Source organism: Caloenas nicobarica, chromosome 3 (assembly GCF_036013445.1).
Source record: "Caloenas nicobarica isolate bCalNic1 chromosome 3, bCalNic1.hap1, whole genome shotgun sequence".
Lineage (NCBI taxonomy): Eukaryota > Metazoa > Chordata > Aves > Columbiformes > Columbidae > Caloenas > Caloenas nicobarica.
In genome coordinates, this window is record NC_088247.1 from 28,304,394 (window position 1) to 28,320,258 (window position 15,865).

The 15,865-nt window shown below is 40.5% G+C and overlaps 1 protein-coding gene across 1 annotated transcript in view; it reads right to left on the minus strand.

Annotated features, from left to right (window-relative positions):
- Positions 1-14,472, minus strand: part of LGSN (lengsin, lens protein with glutamine synthetase domain) — a 64,024-nt gene extending 49,552 nt beyond the window's left edge. The window contains exon 1 of the mRNA XM_065632781.1: positions 14,359-14,472. Within this exon, the coding sequence (XP_065488853.1) occupies positions 14,359-14,472 (114 nt within the window). The remainder of the gene's footprint in view (positions 1-14,358) is intronic.
- Between the last annotated feature and the right edge of the window lie 1,393 nt (positions 14,473-15,865).

Sequence of the window (15,865 nt, forward strand, 5' to 3'; positions counted from 1 at the left end):
ACAGAATCACAGAAAGTTAGGGATTGGAAGGGACCTCAAAAGATCATCTAGTCCAATTCCCCTGCCAGAGCAGGAACACCCAGATGAGGTTACACAGGAAGGCGTCCAGGCGGGTTTTGAATGTCTCCAGAGAAGGAGAATCCACGACCTCCCTGGGCAGCCTGTTCCAGTGTTCCGTCACCCTCACTGAGAAGAAGTTTCTTCTCAAATTTAAGTGGAACCTCTTGTGTTCCAGCTTGAACCCATTACCCCTTGTCTTACTGTTGGTCGTCACGGAGAAGAGCCTGGCTCCATCTTCGTGACACCCACCCTTTAGATATTTATAAACATTGATGAGGTCACCCCTCAGTCTCCTCTTCTCCAAGCTAAAGAGACCCAGCTCCCTCAGCCATTCCTCATAAGGGAGATGCTCCACTCCCTTAATCATCTTCGTGGCCCTGTGCTGGACTCTCTCCAGCAGTTCCCTGTCCTTCTGGAACTGAGGGGCCCAGAACTGGACACAATATTCCAGATGAGGTCTAACCAGGGCAGAGCAGAGGGGAAGGAGAACCTCTCTTGACCTACTAACCACCCCCCTTCTAATACACCCCAGGATGCCATTGGCCTTCTTGGCCACAAGGGCACAGTGCTGGCTCATGGTCATCCTGCTGTCCACCAGGACCCCCAGGTCCCTTTCCCCTACACTGCTCTCTAATAGGTCATTCCCCAACCTATACTGGAACCTGGGGTTGTTCCTGCCCAGATGCAAGACTCTACATTTTCCCTTGTTATATTTCATTAAATTTTTCCCCGCCCAACTCTCCAGCCTGTCCAGATCTCGCTGGATGGCAGCACAGCCTTCTGGCGTGTCAGCCACTCCTCCCAGCTTGGTGTCATCAGCAAACTTCCTGATAGCACACTCAATTCCCTCATCCATGTCGTTGATGAATATACTGAATAATACTGGCCCCAGAACTGACCCTTGAGGCACTCCACTAGATACAGGCCTCCAACCAGACTCCGCCCCATTGACCACGACTCTCTGTATTCTTTCCTTCAGCCACTTCGCGGTCCACCTCACTATCCGATCATCCAGTCCACACTTCCTCAGTTTAGCTGTGAGGATGCTGTGGGAGACGGTGTCAAATGCTTTACTGAAGTCAAGGTAGACCACATCCGCCGCTCTGCCTTCATCAGATGTTGGCAACCTTGAACATTAGCATTTGGAAAGAGCTCCATACTTCCATAGATTTTGCCTCATGAAGCATAAATCTATATGTACATCTATATAGTTTCCTTGCAGACACTCTCACATATGGTTGTGCAGTTAGCAGAGATTCTCACATAGCAATCAGGAAAAAGCTTTTCCTCAATCAGAGGTGTGATGAAGGAACAAAGTGGTTTAAGCCCTATCAATGAGGAAATTCTTTGTAAATGATGTATCAAGGAAAGAGAAAAGTCTTAGACTAGATAATTAGAATTAATATATCTTATACTAAAGTGACAGCCATCTAGAAACAACCCAAAGAAAGACTGGAAAAAGACTCACTGTGATGGATGCTTATTATCAAAACCTGTTTGATTTAGAAGTTGGGCTGCAAATCTCATAACAAATTTTGTTTCACATGACTGCCCAGACTTTCTGCTTTAGTCTGGCTCAGAAATGCCTTGGCCTTTCTCACAGCATTACTGCTTTTCTGCTCTCAAACCCAGCCAAAACCAGAAGCACAGCAGACTGCAAAAAATGAAGGAATAAATTATTTACTAAGTAAAACAAATATCTCCCTGAACATTGAAGCTAATAAAGCTTATAAATTTATGCCTTGTACTTGATTGACTTTGGCCAGATATGAGCACTTGAAGCACTGCTTTTCACAAACTGTGCTGTCCAAAAGAAGTTTTTCACTCTAAGCTCGAGGCTTCTTTTTCATGTACATTCTAAATTTCTGCTGTGGGCTTTAATTAACAGACTTCCCCTCCCCTAACTGTTCATTGATTTGCATAAAACTTGGAGCCTAATTATTTTTGAGATCTCTACCATTTTGCCAAATGTAATAGACATCAGACTGGACTTTCCAGTTATTAGGGAGGATTCAGAAAGTCACCATATATGCAGAGTAACCTCAGCACATACAATTGCAAAAACTTCATTTCTGTTTGGCAAACAACGACAAAAAGTGCATTCCAAGATTGGTTTGACTGCATTAAACTGATGGTTGCTACATTAGCCTGAGTCTGCACTGTAAAAGATTCAGGTCTGGATTTAAAATGTGAAGGTTCTTGGATCTTAAGACCTGGAGCTGCCCATAGGACTCTACAAATTTTTATTTAAATCTGGCTTTGTCTTCTTTGTGCCATTATCACCTGGGAAGTTTTCAAAGGGAGATTCTTGGTTCAGATCCCCCAGTGACTGCTATTAATCTCTTCATATCTAAACAATCTCTTAAAGGTTGGAAAGCTTCTTTCTCCTATTTTCTCTTCATTATTAGTCTATTCACTGAAATGTTGGAGCTGGTTCTGAATGTTAAGGAGGAGCACCTCTCAGCTTGCTAATGAGGACAAACACAAGTATTTCTGCAAAATCCTAACAACTGTGACTAGCTTTAGAAGAATTTTCTGAGGTGGTAAAACCAGTCCTTTATAAAAAGAGGTAATGAACTTTCCCAGAGGAGAAAAGTTGGGGTATGTGGTTCTTGTACAACACTGCAATATTTATTTTTTAATGCAGTGTTAGAGCATACAGTTCATACAACATGATCTAGTATGAGTGGTTTTACATTTTGAACTGCATTAAATGGATCATATCTCACCATTACTGAGCTTGTGGCTGAGCAGAAAATAGATTTCTCCCCAAGAGAATGCCTGCAACTGTCTGTTAGTTTTGATATTTTTTAATAATTTATTTCATCATTTAATGTCCTTCAGTTTAATAAGCCTGTATTTGTAATAAACTGCATTTTTAACATCTGTTTTCACAACATTTTCCCCATGGGCCTCTATGAAGTCCAACAATATTATACATAGTTTGTGAAATACGACATTTCATGGACAAATTCAAGTGGACTAGAGTCACAGTGGCTAAAATCAATCCCACCTACCTACAGTCTGGATTTTGGGGTTGAATGGGCCTGGACCAGAAGTGACCTCATGTTGCTGAGATTCCCTCACCTGCAACCACTGTTACAGCTGTTGGGCTTGAATGGGACCCTCAGGACCTTGTCTATACCCAGTCTGTCCACATTTGGTGCCTTATACTGTGCGCTAGCCTGAGAGGGCAAACAAGAGGGCAAATATGTCTACAGCCTTTTTTTGAGACAGTATTTCTCATTCTGGTTCCTGATCTGAGCTCTGCCTGTGCAATATCCATTTAAGAGACATGAGATAAAAGACAGAAACAGTATTGGGAATAGACAATTCCCCATTCCCCATGAGTTATTCTCTTCTTGGTTCCATGAATTTTTTCCAGTCTTTTCTGCGTAGTAGCCCAGCTTCATTCATACTGTAGATTTCCAGCAGCCAGGTGCTCATCAGACCCTGAGACAAGGAACATTTGGTTTCAGCATTTCCCAGAAAAAAAAGGTGACAGCCAAAATCTTGCATTTCCTGGGCAAGTGCTCTAATTCCCAGGCTGCTGAGCAAAGGTAGGTATACCTTCAAAGGAAACTTGGGACTGGGAAAGGCCAAGGGGATATACTTGCCTGCTGTGAGTCTCTCTGTGCACTGAGTTGGTGACCAGGCTGTGCCCAGTGCCTATTTTCTGAAAATACTTGTCAAAATCTTTGGAAGCCTCTACCTTTTATTCGGAGGTCAAAAGCAACTCTGGCTCACATAACACAATGGAAATCTGCCAGAAATAAGCTCCCCAGTGACAGGTCTGCTATAGTGGCAAAGTAACAACCACCCATCTAAGATATTTAGAAATAGTAAGATGTGGTAACAAATCAATAGAGTGTTTTTTAATGCCCATTGGAAAATATTCTGTAACGCAAATCAATGCTCAATCACATTACAGAAAAAAAAAAACTTATTAAAACTTTCTGCTTTGTTGGGCTCATTTGACATTGATTAGAGTTTAGCGGCTTGTTTTGGGGTGCTTCATTTGTGTAAGTTGCTGACTTTGGCAGGAATGTGTATGGCATCTTGTAAGAGTGACATCTGACTTACTTAGCTCTGGTGTGATCTTTCCTTTCTATGTGAAATGCCAAACAAAAACAATAACTGAGTCAAAGATAGACCCTTATGCTTGATATTTTTGATAATTCACTGCATTTAGTTAACTTTCTGATTTTTTTTTTTTGTGTAGTTCTCTTGAAGCTTCTAAAATCACTAAAAATAGTACAACTGCACCATCACAAATACTACCTACCCATGGCAGCACATGCCATCTTTGACATCTGTAGGATGGCACATTAAATTCTTGTATGATATCTTCCATGAACAGAAAGTGTTAACGCAACTTAACTGAAGGAAGAATTAAGAGATGACAAATCAGCTTAAATTTTCATTGATGCATCAGTGAAATGTATGAAAGATTTTATATCTGTTCTAAGATTTTATTCTTTATAAAAATGAGTAGCACACAACAGAGACAAGCAAATATATATATTTGTATATATTTTGTATATAAAAGCGTGTATCTGACCTGTATTTATATATATGAAATATTCAGATACACATAAGGAAAAAGGAGATAAAAAAGTGCAGCTCTCCAAACCTAGCCATCTTAAATTAGACGACAGGCTTACAGATTTCATCTCAGAGATGATATTGAGAAATCCGGAGGAGGGGCAATTGGCAGTTGAAATTTATTTTAATCAAATTGAAACATAATTATTGTTTAATATTCCCCTTTGATATAGCTTATTTTCTGCGTGACACATCTGCTAAGCTGTAAGTGTTTCAGAACTGTTCTCAGTGAGAATCTGAAAGCACGGATTACTCATCACCACCTAATTTGCTAATGCCCACGATCAAGTACATTTGTATTCCACTGTATTTGCACTACATCTGAAACAAACATAATGCAGCTCAGGTCGTAAAATACATGAAAGCGAAAAGGTAGCATTACAAAGCTAAAAAATTAGGCAACGGTGAACTTTCATTTATGTGGCTGGAAACACTGACAGTTGCAGGTTGCTTGTTCCCATCTGTCTGTTGGAGGTTGCTGACCCCACAGCCCTATTGCGGGAGGAATCCTGTGAGCAATCCCAAATTTACTTTAGGCAAAGGTGACTAGGCTGGTACGCAGCCATGCATCACCACTGTCACAGACTAGCTCATCGATCTTGCCTGAAAGTAGATTAGAAAATGGATGCACATGCCTTTTGGCAGCCAAGTCATAAACAACCAGGTGGTACATTTGGGGTCATTAGTGGCTTCAACTGAGATGGGTATATTCAGAAGGGATTTTTGCCCATAGCCTGCTTCGTATATTTTATTTAATTTATATTATTCATCCAAAGAGTCAGTTTACTGCAGGCAAAACCATATTTGACCAGGAAAAAACAGGTTGACCATGAGTCAACAATATGCCTTGTAGCCAACGGTATCCTGGGGCACATTAGGAAGAGTGTGACCCTTCTACTCTGCACTGGTGAGGTCACATCTGGAGTACTGCATCCAGTTCTGGGCTCCCCAGTTTAAGAAGGATAGGGAATTACTGGAGGGAGTCCAGTGGTGGGCTACGAAGATGATTAGGGGCCTAGAGCACCTTTCTTATGAGGAGAGACTGAGAGAGCTGGGTCTGTTCAGCCTGGAGAAGAGAAGGCTGAGAGGGGATCTCTTTAATGTTTATAAATATCTCAAGCGTGGATGTCAAGAGGATGGGACCAGACTCTTTTCAGTGGTGCCCAGCGATAGGATGAGGGGCAATGAGCACAGACTGAAGCACAGGAGGTTCCATCTGAATATGAGGAGAAACTTCCTTACTTTGAGGGTGCCAGAGCACTGGAACAGGCTGCCCAGAGAGGTTGTGGAGTCTCCTTCTCTGGAGACATTCAAAACCCACCTGGACACATTCCTGTGTGATCTGCTCTGGGTGAACCTGCTTTAGCAGTTGGATTGGACTAGATGATCTCCAGAGGTCCCTTCCAACTCTAACCATTCTGTGATTCTACGATTCTGTGAAAAGATTTGTTTTGGAATGTGTTTTAGGCACCTTTCTGAGGTAAGCAAACATTTTTTTGCGAAACAGTCATCTCGTTTGCTGTAAGCTTCCTAAAGATTTTTTTGTTTGGTTTGGGTTTTTTTTGTTTTATTAAGGTAAATAGGAGCACACATGGTGATATTCATGGGCTGTGACAGGACATGGTACAAGGAGCTTCCCTTCCAGGAATTAAATGGTGGTGCAAAGCTGGGGTATCATTTTGTGAGTCACCTACATACACGTGCTCACACCCAGGCACAAAGACACGGTGCACTCCAGAAGCTCCAGGGTTTATAGTAGAACAAATCGGCCAGAATTGTTGATGCAGAAACTGATTAGTGAAAGAAAACCAAATGCTAAAGAAACACCACTGGTTCTGGAGGTCAAAGAAATTACTTTGGCGCAGTTTTCCTTATTGTCCAGACCTAAATATTGAATTATTAATAAATCCTTCTGCCATAGTCACATCTGCATACACTTCATACTACAGCAACATTAATTTTTGGCTCATTTTATAACTATCTCTATTACTATTTCCTTTCATTTCCTTTCAGCTGGAAACTTTTTAGTAAGTCACAGAAAGCAAACAATTAGCCAGTAAAAAGTTACACTACATTCTGTGAGTAAAAACCTACTTTTTCAATTTTTGCTAGTCCCCTCTCTTTCCTCTTTTTTTAATTAATCAACAGAGGACTATTATCTCTCTGCAGAGCTGCTTTTATATTTGCAATTCTGGCAAAAATTTAGAGTGGAATCACAGAATAGTTTGGGTTGGAAGGGACCTTAAAGACCATCTAGTTCCAAACCACCTGCCATGAGCAGGGACACCTTCCACTAGACCAGGTTGCTCAAAATCAAATCCAACCTGACCTTGAACACTTCCAGGGATGGGGCATCCACAGCTTCTCTGGGCAGCCTGTTCCAGTGCCTCACCACCCTCATGGTGAATAATTTCTTCCTTATATCTAATCTAAATCTACCCTCTTTCAGTTTAAGGCCATTACCTTTGTCCTATCACTGCATGCCCTTGTAAAGAGTCCCTCTCCAGCTTTCTTGTAGGTCCCATTTAGGTACTGGAAGGCAGCTACAAGGTCTTCCCAGAGCCTTCTCTTCTCCAGGCTGAACAACCCCAACTTTCTCAGCCTGTCTTCATAGGAGAGGTGCTCCAGTCCTCTCATCATCTTCACGGCCCTCCTGTGGACTGTCTCCAACAGGTCCATGTCCCTCTTACATTGGGGGCCCCAGAGCTGAACACAGTACTCTCCTGAGAGCAGAGTAGAGGGAGAAACACCTCCTTCGACCTGCTGCTCACACTTCTTTTGATACAGCCCAAGACATGGTGGACTTTCTGGGCTGCAAGTGCACATTGCTGGGTCATGTTGAGCTTCTCATCAACCAACACCCCCAAGCTCTGCTCCACAGGGCTGCTGTCAATCCATTCTCCACTCAGCTCATATCACTGTTCACACTTAGCTGAAAGCAGGCTGCAGCAGAATAGTTGGAATTTTCCTTGTTTAGGATATGCACATCTTTTAGACATAGTCTAAGTCTGAAATAAAGTAATTCTGACTGTTTTTGTTGGGACCTCTACTTACTTTATGGTCTTGTGTTCTTGTATGTGTCAGCCTGTAGAAGTGAACTGCTGAACTTCTTGGGCATATAATTGGGTTAGAAAGCATTCCTCTTTATAAACTTTGGAATTCTATACTCTTCTCTGAGAGAAAAGTGTATGTGAATACTTACAGGTCTCCAACATTATTCCCTGGTTTGAATCAAGTATCTTTTGTTGTTGTAGTTCGGTTTTGCTTCTGAATGCACTATTTTCTTTCTGCCTCTGCAAAGACTGTGCAAGGCAACCTGGCAGCCTGTGCTAAACGAGAGGTAAACAAGACTCCATGGTACCTGTCTGGGGACTTAAGCCTTTCTTAGATGAATATGGGTTGTCTCAAGGGAAGAACGTAGCATGGCTGCATTCTTTCGTATCAGCTAATCCTTTCAGAAACTGCACTGAAAGTCAAGAAATGAAACTTAGGTACTATACCATCATCTAGATTTTCACAAAGAAATAGCCCTTCTTTATAATCTTCATGCAAATAATAATACAAGGGGTAGCTGCAAAATACAATAATTGCTTCTAATAGGAGGCTCAGCTGGTTTTCTAAATGTAGGATTTTACATATGAGCTCAGGAATTTGTGCCTGAGATACCATGAAGCTTTTAGCAAATTATGTTCTTTCCTGGTGTTTCTTTATCCTCTTATTTTCTTTTTTCCCTCTTCTTTCTTTACTCTCATTTCATGAAGAACCATATGCATTACATGTTTAATAACATGGATTCTTTAGTTTTTCATTTTCTGGTTTCTAAACACAGTGACTAGATACAGGATGTTGCATTCAGGAAGCACTTTAGCTTACAAATTATTTGTTGCTATTATTTGTGACATATCTGAATATCAAATATGTTTGGACAAATTAGGATTACTCTGGTAACAGAAACAGACTACATTTGTCAGAGAGCTTATTTAACAAGGATGCTACTCTGTCAGCAAGCCCTTATCTGTGGAAAAAGCTAATGAATGTGCCTCATAAATTCTTATTTTATTATTCTAATCTCAAAATTCAGTATTAATTTGAAGTCAACAATCACAGAATCACAGAATCACAGAATGTTAGGGATTGGAAGGGACCTCAAAAGATCATCTAGTCCAATCCCCCTGCCAGAGCAGGAAAACTTAGGTGAGGTTACACAGGAAGGCGTCCAGGCGGGTTTTGAATGTCTCCAGAGAAGGAGAATCCACAACCCCCCTGGGCAGCCCGTTCCAGTGCTCTGTCACCCTCACTGAGAAGAAGTTTCTTCTCACATTTAAGTGGAACCTCTTGTGTTCCAGCTTGAACCCATTACCCCTTGTCTTACTGTTGGTTGTCACCGAGAAGAGCCTAGCTCCATCCTCGTGACACCCACCCTTTATATATTTATAAACATTAATGAGGTCACCCCTCAGTCTCCTCTTCTCCAAGCTAAAGAGACCCAGCTCCCTCAGCCTTTCCTCATAAGGGAGATGCTCCACTCCCTTAATCATCTTTGTGGCCCTGCGCTGGACTCTCTCCAGCAGTTCCCTGTCCTTCTTGAACTGAGGGGCCCAGAACTGGACACAATATTCCAGATGAGGTCTCACCAGGGCAGAGTAGAGGGGAAGGAGAACCTCTCTGGACCTACTAACCACCCCCCTTCTAATACACCCCAGGATGCCATTGGCCTTCTTGGCCACAAGGGCACAGTGCTGGCTCATGGTCATCCTGCTGTCCACCAGGACCCCCAGGTCCCTTTCCCCTACACTGCTCTCTAATAGGTCATTCCCCAACCTGTACTGGAACCTGGGGTTGTTCCTGCCCAGATGCAAGACTCTACATTTCCCCTTGTTATATTTCATTAAATTTTTCCCCGCCCAACTCTCCAGCCTGTCCAGATCTCGCTGGATGGCAGCACAGCAATTCGACGCTATTCCTGTAATGAATTTTTATCTTGCCTAACAAGACTTCAAATCATGTGTGTATAACAAATATGTCCAAGATTAGGTGCATAACTGAAGTCTGAGAGGCAAAATGCAACCATAATGAGGCTCTAGAGGTTCAATTGAGTTAATTAAGAATAAATATCTAGACTTGTTTATGTTTCTTTCTTGTTGGATGGTAGATTAAGAAGCAGTCCAGCTTTATTACAGATTTCTATTCAGATCTACTTTCTTCTAGAAATCATATAGAACTTCAGCCCCTTGAAGCCCTCATTTTTTATTTAGGTAGCAGACGACACTTTTAAGAACATGCAAGTTGCAGATACTTAAGACTGTTTTGTTCTTCTAAGATGTCATCATTTATGAAGCAATCTCCAACTCCCATTCCCCAACTAAACCTTTCCTCAGTTTGGTATTTTTTCACCCAAAGATAAAAATTTTTACGCATAACCAGCTAATATTTAACAGGCAGTATGCACAATATTCTGATACCTTTTCCCAAAGAAAATTCATTCTTCACAATAACTCTAAAGATGGGTCATAGTAAAATTTGTCTATTACTCAGAGAATAAATTCTGTCTTATTTCCAATTAAGAATGGCTATCAGCCAGTAAAATTGCAAAGAAAAATACTAGGTGTGTGGGAATAGCATAAGAATGGCGAGGAGGAGAACTGTAAATATGCTTAAGCGACTGCAGCTGGGGTGTAGGAAAAGCACATACGCCATGCTAATTGTTTTACTGACCTTGTGTGCTTGACAAGCAGAACCTCTGTGTTAGATAATATAGGACTGTGAGAAGCTCTAAGGCACCTTATCGTTGTGCCTGAGATTCCTGCTTTGTTGTGAGAAAGAGCAGAGCACAGCAGAAGACTGCATCTGCTTGAAGCATTGAAATACAGGCGAACGCAGCAGGCCCGGTGATCTTCTACCAAGACTGAATTTTGCAGTGCCTGCGCCTCTGCTTGTGTCACCTCTGCCCGGGAGCTTAGGTGCCATGTCTGAGATCCCCTGGTACCAAAGTAACTGAAATAAATTTGCTCTTTGCGATTGCATTCATGGCCTCTGGCTGTTTTTGCGACCTGCCTGCATTGGCTCACATAGTAGGTTTGGCAGGAATTCATCTGCCTCTGATTAAATTTAGGTATTCCTTGATTTGCCAAGTGTCACACATTGAACCTGAGTTACACTTAGTTCCTATTTCCTGCAGTTAAGACTATATTCACTTACATTTTGTGACATTTCTGCTTCTGTGTTATCCCACAGTCCCAAATGGATCACTGTTGTCAATGTACACTAGTAAGTCCAGCCTATAAGGTTAAGGAGCAAAAAAGAAGCCAAAAAAGCGCCACAGGAGAAAAAATATTGGGGAAACACAATACCTTGTGAAGCCAATACTATAGAGAAACTGTATTCTTGGTGCCCAAGAAAAAAAGAAAAGATTCATCAAAATCTCATTCCTGCCTAACTTCCCAACAGTTTGCCGAGCCCCTTTATAGGGTACCTTTCCATGGAGCTATTCAAACTTAGGAAACTACTTCTGTAGGGCCTCTAAATTGGTAGCTACTGTGCATGTCTAGACACTAGCTACCTTAATCTCGATTTTAAGAAATACAGTTTCCAGCTTTCATCGTCCCATGTCAATCACCAACATGGAGTTCAGAGTATTGTGTAGCCCACTGTCCTCCACTGGAAGAACAGAAAGGTGGTCAGCTGAAAATGTTGCCTAGAGAGACACAAAAATCAGCTTCCTGCTACTTCCCTGAACTTTTCTTCATGATAGATTAGGCACTTAAAGGTGTCAAGTCTGGACTTTTCAGCATCTTAACCCCTAATCAAGAACTATAATCTATTTCTATTATCATGAGCAACAATTACCTTAAGGAATTAGTATTGAAACTCCTTAATTAATTTAGATTTTCAAGAAGCTTTTGAAAAGATTATTTGACAAAGGTACTTTTAAAAGAGTTCAGTGTCAAGGGAGGAAGACGGAGAATCCTCTCATGGATTCGTAACTGGTCAAAGAACAATCAATAAAGATTAGGAATAAATGGTAGATTTTTCACAAAGAATGAGGGTAGCAGCAGTGTCCCTCAGGTATTTGTGTTTAAACATATGATATTAACCATATTTTTTAATGATCTGGTTAAGAGGTAAGTAGTGAGGTAAAAAATCTCCAAACGGTACAAAATTAATTACAAGAGTCAGCACTGGAACTGACAAGGAAAAGTTGCAGAATGGTCTTATAATGCAAAATATCTGCTTGACAGAGTGGCAAATGAAATTCATCCTTCGTGAATGCAAATTCGTACCTTTCCTCGTGAAGGGAAACAAACCATAAGATGACAAACGTGATACTAGATTTCAAATGATGATGTGGAAGGTGATCCTGGAAGTAGATTTTGTGGAAAGTTCTCTGAAAATATCTGTTCAGTGTACAGAAGTGAGCAAAACAGGAAATAGAATAGCAAGAACTATAACGGAAACAGTAAAGAAACAAACAGAAATAAAGCACTCTTATTCTACCCCAAAGGAACAGAGTAAAATGAGAAAATAAGGATAATCAGGAATTTGGAATGTTTCCATATAGGAAGAGATTATATAAACTAAGTTTCTTCAGTATGGAAAATAAAAAAATACGGGGAAATTGGAGAGATGAAGAAACTGAGAAAGGAATAGAGAGGGTGAATCAGGAATAACTATTCACTGTTTCCCATAACTCAAAGACAAGGTGAAATAATGAAATGAAATGAAATGAAATGAAATGAAATGAAATGAAATTGTGAGGCAACTGGTTTAGAACAAATAAAAGGAAATATTTTTCATGTGACACACAATTAAGTTGTAGCACTTATTGCCATTGGATGTTGTTGATGCCAAAAGTATAAATGGGCTCAAAAAGCAATTATACAAAATTAATGGAAGAATTAATGAAAGACATCTGTTCTGAAAGTCCCCAAGTCTCAGATTGCTGAAAGTTATAAGAGAAAAAACACAGGAAAAATAATTAGTGCTTTCCCAGTTTTACTGCCTTTCTCAAAAGTATCTGCTAGTAGCCATCATCAGAGACAAATCAACGAGCTAGACAGATGTTCCAATCTAACAAAGGGTTCCCTCAGAACCCGAGGGAATGGCAGGAAGGTGTGCCAGGGGAGGTTTAGGTTGGACATTAGGAAAAGGTTCTTCACCCAGAGGGTGCTGGAGCACTGGAACAGGCTCCCCAGGGAGGTGTCACGGTCCCAAGCCCGACAGTATTCAAGAAGAGACTGGACAAGCCCTTAGACACATGGTGTGAACTGTGGGGTTGTCCTATGCAGGGACGGGAGTTGGGCTCAACGATCCCTGCAGGTCCTTTCCAACTCAGGACATTCTATGATTCTATGAAAGTTGTTCTTATACTTTAACACAATAATTCAACTGTTTTTCCATTGGAAGTATGAACTTCATTCCTCTTCTAAAGTTAGCATATTAAAAAAAAAAAATATCTGTGGTTGGATAGTGGTTGCAAGCTAGTGAGGAAATTACAGGTTTGGCAATGTGTAGAAGCTTTTTTCACTTAATGGCTGTTTTATATGATTAAATTGATGGGATCAGTCTGATTCTCAGAGATAAAGAGTCACAGAGTTGTAGAATCATATAATTATTTAGGTTGGAAAAGACCTTTAAGGTCATCGCGTCCAACCATTCACCTAGCACTGCCAAGTCCACCATGAAACCATGTCCCTAAGCACCAGATCTACACACCTTTTAAACACCTCCAGGGATGGTAACTCAACTAATTCCCTTAGCAGCCTAGTCCAATGCTTGATAACCCTTTCAGTGAAGAAGAGGGTTGCAGTATATTGAATGAAGGTCCTTTTCATTTGAAGTTTTAATTGTAAATATGGCTTTAGGATGCAATCATCTTATGTACAGGACAACATTTACAGGACAACCAGATGATCAGGCCCTGATAAGGAGATCTTCTACAGTTAAATAGCCAAGGGAAGATGATGGGGTAAATGGGAAAAGGAAAAAACAAAAGCAGAGATCCTATCACATCTTTATTACTAATGCTTTAGTTTATATGATGTCCTCTGAATGTAGCAGGGGATTTAGAAACCACTGAAAACTAATAATTAGTTCAGAAAAGACAATATTACTGAGGTTTTGTCCTGATAATAATTTCCTTTTTTTTTTAAGCTGCGTAGCTCTTTTTAATTTCTCTGCATGTTTTGTATATGAGTGTACTTCCTCCTTGAATACTATGAGGAATTTAAACACTGTAGTCATCATTTTGTGGAATATCCCTAGTTTTCATCACTGCTACTAAATAATGTTGCTTGGAAACCAGGCAGATTACTGGACATGTGGACTCTGAGGCATACCATGCCCTGTAGGAACAGTCACTAGTGGTTCAGATAGTGCAGATTATAAACCAGACATGGACAAGCAACAGATTTTAGGTCCTTGTAAAGTTCAAATGGTTACAATACTGATAATTCCACAACTATGAGGTTCAATGAGAACAAAACAAACAAGCCTGTTTCCTAACATTTTAACATGTTTGAGTTGCTTAATGTATTGCAGATAGACAATCTCTTGATATCTGCAAAATTCTAGATGGTATGAGACATGACTACAAGCTTTCTGCCAGTTTGCATTAGCCAAATTACCCCAAAGTGTCATTGTAATTCAGGCACCAGATAACTGTAAATTTGCCAACAATGTCAAATCTTTACTTACTGCTGAAATAAACCTGTGAAATCTGAGGTCAAGATGAATAGGCAGCAGTGGGAGGATGGCAGGAACTGTTTGCGCAGACATGGCACTAGGGGTATGTTTCACAGTGATCGGCATCTGAAAGACAGCAGCATGCAGTTAATTGTCTGTAAATTACTGTATTTACCAGTTCAACAGGGTAAATTCTAACCTAATGATATTTAAATCAATATGCCTGCTACACAATCAGACAGACCATAAATTACAGCTTTCTCACTACAAAAGCAAACAAATAAATGAGAGAAAATAATGTTTTGATTTGCTTTCAGAGCTAAGTTCATAATTTGTAGTGTTTATACATTGATGGATTGCTGAGCTGTAGATTCAGTCAAATGCCACCCAGCAACACTGCAGCCAAACTGAAAAGGACAGATTTAGCTAGAATCTTGCAAGAGCTTTTCATTCCAGTCGTCCATTTCTGCTCTCTTGGGAGATAACTGCTAACTTAGCTCTAAATGGCAAAACCATCATGCCCACAAACATTTTGATCGTATTTGCTGAATTCATTTATTTTTCTGGTTTTGATTTTACTTGTGACTTAGAACCAAAGTGCATCTGCAAAAGGAAGGGATCAGGTCTGTTCCTCAAATTTTTGGGAGGCTGATACAGCTATAAAATTGGAAATAATTTGTTTATATCCTATTTCTCATTCTCTGTCTAAGGGTATGAACACATCACTTTTTACCATGCTCCTGCCTTGAACCTTCCTCTTTGTTATGAAACAAGCTGGTTTGTCAGTCTAGTATTTCAATCCTGCTGTGTCTTCTATACCTTTAAAGGCATACAAATAAACTGTTTAATCCTTTAATTACCATGGAAGTGCTTCTGCTTGTTCTTTTGCTACGCTTTATTGTCTTTGCCATGTAATACTTGCTTATTCAAACTTTTTGCAGCCATGTTTCTTTCCCACACCCTAAGCAAAAGGGTAATGCAACCACCATTCCTCCCACGTTTTTCCTGTTAGGTTATTAGCACTGAGGTGTTTGCAATCACAATCTGTTAGCAACACATCTTGTTAGAATTTATGAGACCTGAAATACCTCACTGCTAAGGCAGGTCTCTGCTATACATTTTGATAAACTGCTAATAAATGCATTTTCATAAATGTAACCATACAGTTTGAGTAGCTGGTAAATACAGTAAGATATAGGTGCATATTGATGTCTTTGAGATGGTGATACCTCATTCAGAACAGCTTCCTTCTAAACATATTATTTGCCTAGGTACAACTGGATCAGCCAAACCACAACAGTTTCCTGAGAGTATCATACACTGAATAGCAAAGACCCTGAGATATAGGGCTGGTCCAATGGAAGTATATAATTCTGCTCATATCTTTTATCTGTGTCCCCTTGTGAAATATTAGAGCTATATGTAGAATAGCCATCCAGTGCTCTCAAGTTTGATGCCCTGAGAGCAGAGGAGGATTAAATGAATGTTTGAAGCTGTTACTAACTTTACCCGTTTGCCT